This window comes from Syngnathus acus, chromosome 6, assembly GCF_901709675.1.
Source record: "Syngnathus acus chromosome 6, fSynAcu1.2, whole genome shotgun sequence".
Taxonomy (NCBI): Eukaryota; Metazoa; Chordata; class Actinopteri; order Syngnathiformes; family Syngnathidae; genus Syngnathus; species Syngnathus acus.
The window spans coordinates 16,979,628-16,991,735 of record NC_051092.1 but is presented as its reverse complement, the minus strand read 5'-3'; the positions used below and the strand labels follow the sequence as shown (position 1 = coordinate 16,991,735).

General features: G+C 41.5%; 3 protein-coding genes across 4 annotated transcripts in view; 1 reads left to right on the top strand and 2 right to left on the bottom strand.

Moving 5' to 3' along the window:
* tmem231 (transmembrane protein 231) overlaps nucleotides 1-7,259 on the bottom strand; it is a 100,796-nt gene extending 93,537 nt beyond the window's left edge. The window contains exons 1-4 of one of the 2 annotated variants that reach the window (XM_037253713.1): nucleotides 7,151-7,255; nucleotides 6,766-6,773; nucleotides 6,504-6,670; nucleotides 6,284-6,412 (exon numbers count right to left, since the gene is read on the bottom strand). In XM_037253713.1, coding sequence (XP_037109608.1) covers nucleotides 6,284-6,412; nucleotides 6,504-6,662 — 288 coding nt within the window. In that variant the 5' untranslated portion in view covers nucleotides 6,663-6,670; nucleotides 6,766-6,773; nucleotides 7,151-7,255. Of the gene's footprint in view, nucleotides 1-6,283; nucleotides 6,413-6,503; nucleotides 6,671-6,765 lie in introns of both variants that reach the window. The other variant, XM_037253712.1, reaches the window with a different exon arrangement.
* LOC119124049 overlaps nucleotides 1-12,108 on the bottom strand; it is a 793,622-nt gene that overhangs the window by 622,308 nt on the left and 159,206 nt on the right. The gene's annotated exons all lie outside the window — the stretch shown is intronic.
* The window catches only part of chst6 (carbohydrate sulfotransferase 6), a 27,426-nt gene continuing 23,129 nt past the window's right edge, over nucleotides 7,812-12,108 (top strand). The window contains exon 1 of the mRNA XM_037253673.1: nucleotides 7,812-7,966. The gene's annotated coding sequence lies outside the window, so the exon portion shown is untranslated. The remainder of the gene's footprint in view (nucleotides 7,967-12,108) is intronic.

Below are 12,108 nucleotides of genomic sequence, written 5' to 3'. Positions count from 1 at the left end.
GATTCGGAATTCGACCGATTCGCTTCTCGAACCGCCTTCTGGAACGGATTGTGGTCAAAAACCAAGGTTTGACTGTATTTTTGCTATTCTTGTTAAAATCACACTTACATGTGAACTGGAAATGGCAATAATAACATATAGTGAAAGCCAAATTGAGCAAATTGGCTATTTCAGAAGTGTGTATCAAACTGGTAGCCCTTTGCCTTAATCAGTACCCAGGAAGTAGCTCTCGGTTTAAGAAAGGTTGGTGACCCCTGATTTAGAAGCATTAGGTTTGAGACTAACTGCTGACATTTAATCTTTTAGTTTTGAATAAAAGTGATTTTCTATTTAAACCTTTTTTCTTTAACTTCTATTATCCTAAATCATTAACTTTCATTTAAGGGATTGTTTAGAAGCATTAGGTTTGAGACTAACTGTTGACATTTAATCTTTTAATTTCGAAAAAAAGTGATTTTCTATTTAACCTTTTTTCTTTAATTTCTATTATCTTAAATCATTAAATTTCGATTGGGGGATTGTTTTGAAGCATTAGGCTCAAGACTAACTGCTGACATTTAATCTTTTAATTTCGAATAAAGTGATTTTCTATTTAAACCTTTTTTTCTTTAACTTCTATTATCTTAAAGCATTAAATTTCAATTCGGGGTGTGTTTAAAAGCATTACGCTCAAGACTAACTGCTGACATTTAATCTTTTAATTTCGAATAACAGTGATTTTCTATTTAACCTTTTTTCTTTAATTTCTATTATCCTAAATTATTAAATTTCGATTAAGGGATTGTTTAGAAGCATTAGGTTTGAGACTAACTGCTGACATCTAATCTTTCGAATGACAGTGATTTTCTATTTACCGTAATTTTCGGACTATAAGTCGCGTTTTGTTTCATAGTTTGGGTGGGGGGGCGACTTATAATAAGGAGCGACTTATGTGTTTTTTTTCAAACAGTTTCAAAAATTTTCAAAAAAAAAAAAAAAAAAAGTGAAACCGCGATAAACGAACCGCGATGTAGCAAGGGATTACTGTAATTTGAATTTCAAGTGACGTCAGCAGCACGACGCGGTGTGGCGCGGCGGTTGTTTACATAAAGGACAAAGATTGATCACGGGATGACAAAGATGACGAAGGGCCCCACGTACTACCGGCATCATTAGCGGCTTTGTTTCTAAGTGACACGGCGGACGAAGAGTTTGAAGGATTTAAGGATTTGGAGTGACACAGAAGGTTTGAAAAACTATTATGGCTTTTACCCACGCCCGGTCCTACTCTACGGAGCTCTCTTTCACTTCCGTGGATTGAAGTCGGGGGCCGGCGCTCGGCCGGGTGGCTGTCCAGGGACGGTGGATGGGGCTCGGACAATGCTTTTACGCACGCCCGGTCCTACTCTACCGAGCTGTCTTTCACCTCCGTGGATGGAAGTCGAGGGCCGGCGCTCGGCCGGGTGGCTGTCCGGGGACGGTGGATGGGGCTCGGTCATGGCTTTTACGCACGCCCGGTCCTATTCTATGGAGCTCTCTTCCACTTCCGTGGCTGGAAGTCCACGCCGCCACACGCCTGGAAGTTTGTTTTGTTAAATAAAGAGCCGTTTACCAAACCCACGTCTTTCCTTGAACTTTGTTAACGCTACAATATAGTTATATAGTAGATCTGTGGAATGACGACGAGGCTGACGTCAGGGCGCACGCGCGGCGTTGTTGACGAAGGACGAGGAATTTGATCGATGGATTTAATGATTTAGAGTGCACAGATGGTTTGATAATACTATTGCTTATATAATAGTTATTTGATATCTAATTTATATATCGTTATATGGGCCTGTGGAATATTTTGAAGTGCAAGCGCCGTCAGCTGCGCGCACCCATTGTTGACAAAGGACGATCGATAGATTTAATGATTTGGAGTGACACAGATGGTTTGATAACATTATTTCTTATATAATAGTTATTTGATATATAATCCATATATCGTTATATGGGCCTGTGGAATATTTTGAAGTGCAAGCGCCGTCAGCGGCGCGCACGCATTGTTGACAAAGGACGATCGATGGATTTAATGAATTGGAGTGACACAGATGGTTTTATTAACGTGTTATTTATGTAATAGTTTTTTTAATAACTCTGAATTTTACGTCAGGGCCGTTCTCAGCTCTTCGTTTGTGTTTATGTCACGTTAGCATACCTATCGTTTAGCCTGTTGTTGCTCGTTCATGACTGTTCTTGGTGTTGGATTTTGTCGAATAAATTGCCCCCCAAAATGCGATTTATACTCCGGAGCGACTTATATGGTTTTTTTCACATTTTTGGGCATTTTATGGCTGATGCGACTTGTACTCCGGAGCGACTTATAGTCCGAAAATTACGGTAATCTTTTTTCTTCAATTTCTTAATCAAATCCTAAATCATATAATTTCAATTTTATGATTGACGACGGGCGGCTCGGTGACGCGCTGGGTAGCACGTCCGCCTCACAGTTCGGAGGGTGCGGGTTCGATTCCACCTCCGGCCCTCCTTGTGTGGAGTTTGCATGTTCTCCCCGGGCCCGCGTGGGTTTTCTCCGGGCACTCCGGTTTCCTCCCACGTCCCAAAAACATGCTTGATAGGCCGATTGAAGACTCCAAATTGTCCCTAGGTGTGAGTGCGAGTGCAAATGGTTGTTTGTCTCTGTGTGCCCTGCGATTGGCTGGCAACCGGTTCAGGGTGTCCCCCGCCTACTGCCCGATGACGGCTGGGATAGGCTCCAGCACACCCGCGACCCCCGTGGGGACTAAGCGGTTCAGAAAATGGATGGATGGATGGATGATTGACGACTTAATCTTTTCTATCTGAATTAAATTAAATAGTGGGGACATGTTAATCTTATAACCCTTATATCTCTTTTCTTCATCTATCTTAGTCATACTGTAAACCGTTGAGTTCTTTTTTAAGTGAAGACAGCTTTAATCCTGACAACAAGGAGTGTCAGATCTGGTTCGAAACCGTTATCTTAAGCTCAGCTAGTGTGAGTGTACGCTAGTGAAAACAAACGAGTTCCCGCGGTCTTAACAAAGACAGCTAAACTATTCCGAGCGGATAACAAAAGCAACAATCTTAATAGGAGAGAGAGCTGCTGCTGACGGCCGCGATTGAGGAGATCCTGGGTCTCAACAAAGTAGTTACTCAACCCTCGGGTTTCTTTGATTTCATCGGGACTGGCGTCAGAAGAGACGGAATTGATCTAGCAATAGATTAGTTACCTGAACAGCGGTGAGACTCGTAACGAATCCTCTTTCCGAACCGGCTTAAATAAATTCACGTATCCCCTACATACTGCGTTACAGCAGAGGGGTTCAAGTACAGAATTTTACCCTTGAAACGGAGAGCCGGTCACTTACATTTGCTAAGTGCACAATTGACAGTACATATGACGAAAATTACAGGCATCTCTCATCTTGTAAGTGAGAGAACTTGCACAATTGGTGGCTGACTAAATACTTTTTTGCCCCACTGTATGTCCAGTCGGTTTAGAGGTGAAGCAAAACCCAAATTAGAGAAACTATAACACACGCTTCACTATAACACACCAACCAGTATCTCGCATACAACCAAGCCATTTGTCCAATATATGGCACGCCGAGATCTAATCACTTCAAGCCTTTCTTTACCAGTTTGACAATAAGCCAGCAGCAAATTGAGGATGTGCCAATGCAACACAATCAGACCGACACAAGATGAAATCTCAAGATTCTCCAATTAGCCACGCATAGGTGATCAGCAAGTGGCTGACCAGGCCTTGCGCTAACTGACCAGTGGTTTGGCAATCCTATTTACAATGCACTCTAATTAATATTGAACAATTTCACACACCACCAGTGCCACGGCAAAGTGGTTGGCAAATACTGACATTGAGAACAACCAATCACATCAGGGCTCTCAAAAATCAGCCAGACACCTGCTCGCTTATTCACTCGCCAGACCACATAGAGAACAACCAATCAAACCAGGGCTCACAAAATCACTAGCCTGACGTCCCAGGGCTCTGTACTTTTTAGCTTGGGCAAAATGTTACACCCTTTGCCCAATGGATTATCTAAAAAATTTGCCTGATATCTTGGCTGGCTGAGGATGAGTAGACGAGCCGTCCTTCTGTGTTACATGCGCAGTCAGGCACCTGCTCGCTCACTCGCTCGCTCACTCGCTCACTCACAAATAGAGTTGTCACAAGAACTGACACTTCTGGTACCAATTCAGTACCAACATGCAAAAACTATGTCAATACCTGCTTTTTGTGGTACCGTCAGAACCGAATATTTAACGTTTCACTCGGCGAGCTGTGTGGATTCTTGCCGGAACTGAAGGGAGCAGTATACGCATCAGTGCAGCACAGAGCAGTAGTCAGCGGCGCTGAAGAAGAAGAAAACTTTCGGTCTTTAATAACAATGGCTTCAGCAAGTGGGAGTGGAAGTCCAACACGCCGGCCTTTTGAGAAGCCAGGTCGCTCAAAGTGTCGTGTGTGGAAATATTTTGCATTCGAGGAGAATGCAACCGGAACAATTATAGATTTGTCTGTTTACTATCACTGTTGTGCCATGTTACGTTATAAATACGTTAACCCGAAAATGCCTACGTGCCGTCATTTCAGCGCGAGTCAGCTGGGGCAAGACGGTTACCAAACGTATTTAATGTCAAACAGACAAAATACGCAGACAAAAGCTCAAATATGCAAAATTAAGTTTGGGCACATTTTGAGGGTGTGTGCGCAAGCCTTCTTAGGTATAGCAGATCATCATCATCATCATCAGTTCTCTTGCTCAGCGACGGGCGTGCCGCCATGCGTAAAGCCAATCAGTTTAGTTAGTCTTCGCCAGTTGGTTCGGTCCAGTGCTAGAGGCTCAACTTCAGCTAGCGATAGGCCCAGGTGATGTAGGTCCATGGTGACGGACGGCATCGATCCATCGAGTGCGGGGGGCACCGCGGGGTCGTTTCCAGCCGGCAATTTGTGGTTAGAAATTGAGGATAGCGTGAGTCGGGTGTTCAGGGGGGAGTCTTTTGACATGGCCATACCAGCGCAGCCGACGTTGTGCTGCCAGGTGGGATGCTGGGGGCTGTTGGGTGCGTTCCCGCAGCACAGAGTTGGGGACTTTATCTGTCCATTTTATTCCCTCTATAGTGCGCAGTGCTCTGGTGTCAAAGCCATCGATTCTGGCAGCCTGGGTCTTGTTGAGAGGCCAGGTTTCTGCTCCGTAAAGGAGGATGGACAAGACTGAGGAGTTATATATCCTTAGTTTGGTCTCTCTTGATATGGAGTGATGTCTCCACAGTGGTTTCCAAAGTGTTTTCATGGTAGTGGCTGCCAGAGCACGTCTCCGATTTATTTCTGGTAGCATGTTGCCGTTGCTGGTGATTATGGAGCCAAGGTAGGGAAAGGATGTTACAAAATGGACTTCTTCTCCATTGATATGCAGCGGCGGAAGGGATGGGCTTCCTATGTGCACTATAGCAGATGGATTAGTGATTTTAAAAGTACATTGATTCTTTTGTTTTGTTGTTTTTTACCGTGGTACCGAATTAGTATTGAGAATCGTGGAAAATCATAGGTATTTGTACCGACTACTGAAATTCTGGTATTGTGACAACCCTACTCACGAGCCAGCCGCATGGTCCTTAAGCACCGAGTACGATGGAGAGGGAAGAATAGGAAGCAAGGCAGTTACTATTCATCATGTGTCATTATTCATCATACTATATCATGCGTTGCCGTGAATCGCTTGAAAGACAAAAGTACAAATTCTGCGTGATGGAGTGCGCCTCATACGCATGTAGTGGCATAAACAGTCACCGTGAAGGAACTGCTTCAATCCTGCATGTTACAGGTTCAAATCTTTACATCTTGCAGCCGTTTCTTTGGATGTTGTGGAGCTAATGACAACAGTAATCGCACGTAGACGATTTCATCGACTTCCATCTTTGCAACGAAACGAAGTGATGTACGCCGTAAAGATTTGTAGTTTTTTGTGAGGCACACTGCAATACTCCTCAAAGTTTTTTTGTGCCAGTAAATGCAATACAGACGCTGCGAGGGCATGACAATGGTACCATTCAACTAGTTGTAAGTCAATGTTTCATCACAGGAAATTTTATGAAGGTCAAAAAGTTGTCTAGTCCTGCTTTAAATGTGAAATAAAAATGCATTCTCACTGCTTTCTGGACTCAAATTGAGTAAAGTAGTTATAATCATGCTACAGATGGTGTCTACTGTAGATGTTCAATTATTTTACTGTTTTACTGTATCATGTTAAATACATACAAAGAGCTGGTAGCTGAATGTCAGGAGCAGCTGGACACTGTACACATTTTCTTCATTCTTCAGGGGTAACTGCAGTTGAAAAATCAGACGGTCCAACTTTCCATCCTGGTTTTGGTCCTCTTCCCTCACCTGTGGATTGCATTGGTTAAAACCATGATAACAATTAAACAAAATCTAACAATTATACATTTGTGGAAATTGTTGAGGAAAAATGTCCTACAGAGACAGCAGGGATTCTCAGCTTCTTTCCGAGCATGTTGTTCAGATGGTGAAAGGTGCTCCACGCCACATAATCACCATTTGTATCTGTTGCAGCCACCAGCAACGTTTCATACTGAAACCGAACTACTGCTTGTTCTTCATAAGTGTTCCTTTTCATCCAGAAACCTACAATAAGGTGAAATCTATTGGTTTGAACCCACAAGTATTTGTATTTTGATTTTAACAGATTGATTTAATACACGTAACTTTAAGATACTGACCTTGGCTCCTGTACGCCACCAGTAGCGGTGAGATGTAAGTAAGGCACACAACCACAACGGCAAACACAGTCGCGCTCGTACAAACACCTGCTTTGTATCGAATCAAAGCGGGATGAGAATAAATTTCATAAAAAGCCATAATTTGTTATAAATTTACGTTCATTCATACGTGTTACGAATGACTCTATTGTGTTCCCAGCAACAAGCTAACGACGAGACGGTTGATTCAAGCTATCAAAGTAGCAAACCAACTGCATGCTACGGGAAGACAAATTCCGGACACACTCACAAAGACATGTTTACGCTAGTTCGACCGCTGCTGAAACAAAATATTTTGATATAATGCTCATCTTGTGTGCCGTGTCATCTGTTCAAAATTTCGCACCCTACGGTCCTCGGTGAAGTGTACACCTAGTAGAAGTGTCAGAGTGTACAGGCTGCAAGAGTGCGAAAACAGCAGAAATTGGACATGCGTGCAACGTCATCGACCTGCGCCACTGTGTTTTTTATATATATATATATATATATATATATATATATATATATATATATATATATATATATATATATATATATATATATATATATATACACACTATATGCATACACGTTATTTAAAACCTACTATAGGTAAATCGTAAATCTACATTCTGGCTTACATAGTTCACGCCAGGAGACGCAACACGTTCATTGACTGATCCGTTGATGCACGGGAAGGCAGTTCACTCATTGACAAGTTCGCGAACGAGAAAGTCAGGATTCGTTCCCTCACTGATCCGTTCTCGCGATGAACTGGAAATGCGAATCACTCACTGATTCGTTCGTTGGTGAACGGGAAATGCTATTCACGACTAGTTCGTGAACGGGAAGTTACGTCATTTTCTTCTTCGTTTTGTTTTACGGCGAGGTTTGCACCAGGTTCAATGGGCATTACCGACACTTACTGGTTGAAGTCATATGAACTGAAAAAAGAACGAATCACTTTAGGAAGCGATTCGTTCACTCTCGTTCACTGAAAAGATCCGTTTTTCTGAACGAATCGTTCACTCACGAGCCAACACTATTGCACTCAGCCGGAGCAGCTGCGAGAGGAAAAAGTAGAGGAGCAGGGAGCAGTGTGGAGAAACGAATCGCGAGGTCTCGGGAGAGGAAAGTGCATCGGCTCTGTCTCGAACCTGTGCAGTACCCTACAACCCTCGAGGTAAGCTTAAACTGCGTGATTTATTCAAACAAAAACTGGAGCAACAACACGGTAAGTTTTTCCTGCGTAATCATTTCTTTACACTTCACTCGGATGACTCGTATTTGTTGAACGAGTTTCCAAGGGACCGAAGCAATACAAAGATAAGATAATACATTGAGGCAAATGCTTTTTTAGGAGGAGGGGGGGTGCAGTTAGCGGCCCAAAGGAAAATTTTCCTTGCTCATCTATGGCTCGTGAGACAAACGTGAGAGCTCATCTCAAGCTCATATTACTTGCACTTTTGTCTTAAATGTTTTTCAGGTGTTTCTCCTAAAATTAACTCGGAGAAATAAACGAGACATAGTTTTATTTACATTTAAAGAGGAAGAAAAATTGTTTAAAGAGACAAACAGTTTCAAGTTCAGACTACAATTTTTTAAAATGAAGTTGTATTGTGTGTGTGTACACGTATGTATTTATGTATGTACTATATATTAGGGGTGTAACGATTAATCGATACACATCGATTAATCGATATAATGCTCTACGATTTATTGGCATCGATGCTAAACGTAAACATCGATTTATATCGCCGTGTTTGACCACGGACATTAGACGCGACTTTATTTTGAAATCCAGTTCATTGTTGCTTGCTTCCGCTTTCCGGGAGCAGTACGCGGCGTGCTGTGTTGTGAGCAGAGCAGGCACGTGAAAGGGGAGCCGACAACTACGCGGCTCCTGGGCTGGTGCTATGGCTAGTGTCCAAGAAGACGAGGAAATTCGCTCCCCTTTGGGCTTCAAGTCATTCGTTTGGAAGCACTTTGGATTCCGAAGAAAAGATGGCTCAACGGACAATTAAAATTATTGTAAATAAATAGTTCAGTAATGCACTTTAAAGTTAATGGTATTACAAAAAAAGAAAGAATATTCATTTTTCTTTACTTATATGAGAAAAAATATAGGAATTCGATAAAGTTCAGTGTTAAAATAAGCACTTTGTATACTACAATACTCTTGTAATTTCCTAAATAAAGAGTTTGCAGTACCTTGTTGATTTTGCGTATGAATTGTTATAAATCAGGATTTTGTTCTATATTTTTTATTTAAAAAAAAATGAATAAAAAGAAAAATATCGATCGTGGAGCACTATATCGTGATGTATCGTGAATGAATCACAGCAGGCTTTAAGATATCGGCAATAATCGTATCGTGGTCCTTTGTATCGATATGATATCGTATCGTGACAAAACCCGCGATTTACACCCCTAATATATCTGTATGTGTGTATATATATATGTATGTATATATATTGTTGGATTTTGTCCATAATTTAGGGAGCGCGCTATCTGCGCCTCACGGCAAAAGCCATTGCCAATCACCTGTTATCCAATTTACTCACTGCATGCTCGTTTGATTTCTTCAGATTTAGGAAAATGCTAAGACACTGAAGCAGAAATTAAAGCTCTGTTTTCAGGAAAGTACAATACAGCGCTGGGCCTTTCAAGAGCAGAAAGTCTCCATTCAGAAAAGGCAACGTTCAAGGTTCTTTGGTCAGCTTATATTCAGTTGCACATGCCGGTGTGGGCCGAATTTGATGGGTGATGAGTCTTTGGGGTGGGGCAAGTTAGCAGGAGATTTTGATTCCATGGGAGTGGGTGCTGATTATGGCCGATTCGGTGTGTGTGGGGGCTGTTGTCTTCCATCCCGTCTTTCGGCCTTGGCGATCATCTTTGGACGAGTCCTTGGGTGGGGGCTGTTGTCTTCCATCCCGTCTTTCGGCCTTGGCGATCATCTTTGGCCGAGTCCTTGGCTGACTCCCTCTGGCACCTGCTGGTTTCTATCTCCAAGTGACCTTCCTGTAAACATTCTCCTCCATTCTTGTACCTACACTGTCGCACCTCATTCTTTCATCATTCTTTCAATTTTGTCATTTTGTACGAAATTATGTGAGCTTTTTGGCTGTGACATCATTAATCTATTAATGTTCCCTGACTATGCAAAGTTTGTTCTTTTGATACTCCATGTCTTTGCTTCCATCATTATATTCTTAGTTTAATCATGCTTCCAACCATATCTTTTCTTTGTTAGGCAAAATATCTCCCTCTGTGCAGAACGTTCAGTAGTAATCGAAAAGCTGGCGTCTAGCATTAGTCAAAACATAAGATACAATCAAGTACTGAACATTTTTAGACGACTTTGGCAGTGTCCGTGATTTAGAGAATCATCAGGCATGCATTAAACAGTTCCTAAAGGGTCATTAAGCTATTCGGGCAATATATCAAAAAACATTTATTATTTCAAAGTGCTCAGAAATATATATCAGATCATAAAGTTATAAAAACCTTTGTCATTACCACCTATCAAAAATGTCTAGTTATGTCTTCTTTATTGATTTGGTGTGTAGGTATAATTATATGCTTAAAATGTTTCTTTTATTGATTTAATATGTGAATATACTTTTCTGTTTATGTACTTTATTCAATGAGGTTTGAGCATATCTGTTTTTGTAGCTAGGCAGGACTTTTTGTATTTCGACCCCATTCCTTCAATATATATGTGTATATGTATAGAGGCTTTGCAGTCGCGTGATTTTATCACGTGATTTTGTGTTATGCCGCCATCTTGGCGGTCAACCGGTCAGCTCGTTCCTACGTGTTCGTACAGATTCAGTTTGATTTCTGCGCTACATTTTCACCGATTTCATCCGAATTATGGCTGATTTGCTATCCAATGAAGTTGGGCATTTGGATGAAGAATCCAAGAAACGTTACCGAATGAAGTTGAACCTTGTTGGCACAACGGATCCGTACCTTTTACCGAGAAGCATGCTAAAATCACCTGAGCATTTTGCAACAGCCGACATGCCTGATCTCTCATATCCAGATATTTATAATTACCTCGTCGATTCACCATCTCCGTACACTGGAAAGGACCTTAAGGCATACAAGAGTCTGGATGCCTACAAGTATTTTACAGCAGGTTTTGTGCATGATGGGCTGATATGGCAGATTCCAAACAAGAATCGATTTCTTCTCATGACCAAGGTAAGGAAAATATCATATTGAAATCTGAGAAATTAATTCCTACAATAAAACATTACATAATTTCCAACTATTCAGTATAGAGCTTATGCAACAATTTCTACAAAAATACTTTTTAGAATTCATGCTTGATAATTCCTTTTGGTCTCTTGGTCAAAATGAACCAGGTTTAAATTTTCAAGCTAATTTAATGAATGATTCATGAGAAAATTTACCAAGTGCCAGGCAAAATATGCATAAATGGACAGTAAGAGGTCTAGCCTTGTATATTATATCCAAATTAGGGACTGATAATAATATAAGGTATGTCATATCTGTTTCAGGTAAAACACTCTCAACGGATGAATGATCCTCCCATCAGACCTTGGGTAGCAATAGCGAAAGATGGTCAGATCCTGTGCTGCCACTGTACCTGCATGGCTGGATTGGGTGAAACATGTTCACATTCAGCAGCATCCCTGTTTGCCCTGGAGACATTAATACGTATGAAGACGGCCACTTCATGCACTACCTTGTCAGTGGCTGAAACCATCAACATCGCACATAGAATATGCTGAAGGATGCAATATCGATTTTGCCCGTCCAGCCCAGAAACGAAAGTCAGAAGTTTCAACTCCTGAGGAAAGTGCTGCGAGAAAACTGCTGAATGTTCCTCCACCAACTGAAGAGCAGAAAGCTGCCTTTTACAAGGCTTTGTCTGAATGCGGTGGAAGACCAGCAATTTTGAGCATTGTCCCTGACTATGCTGACAACTTTGTGAAAAGGGCAGTGAAGCGAAAGCTTCCTGTACCTCTCTCACAGCTGTACGATTCTGGCAATATGAAACTCAGCCCAGATGAACTTGCACTAAAATGCCGGTCAGAGCTGGAAAAGTTACATTCCATTACCAGAGAGCAGGTTTGTATTTTTTTCGCACTTAGTAATTAATATATATATCATAAATAATTTATTGTTCTCCAACCTGTTACAAATAATCTAATTATAGTGAAAACAATTTTTATTAAAATGTTTTTCAGATATCTGCGGTTGAAGAAGAGTCCAGGGGCCAAGCAACATCACATCTTCACCAGCGGGTAGTTGATCATTTTCACAAGGGACAGACTGGGAAATATTGACAAG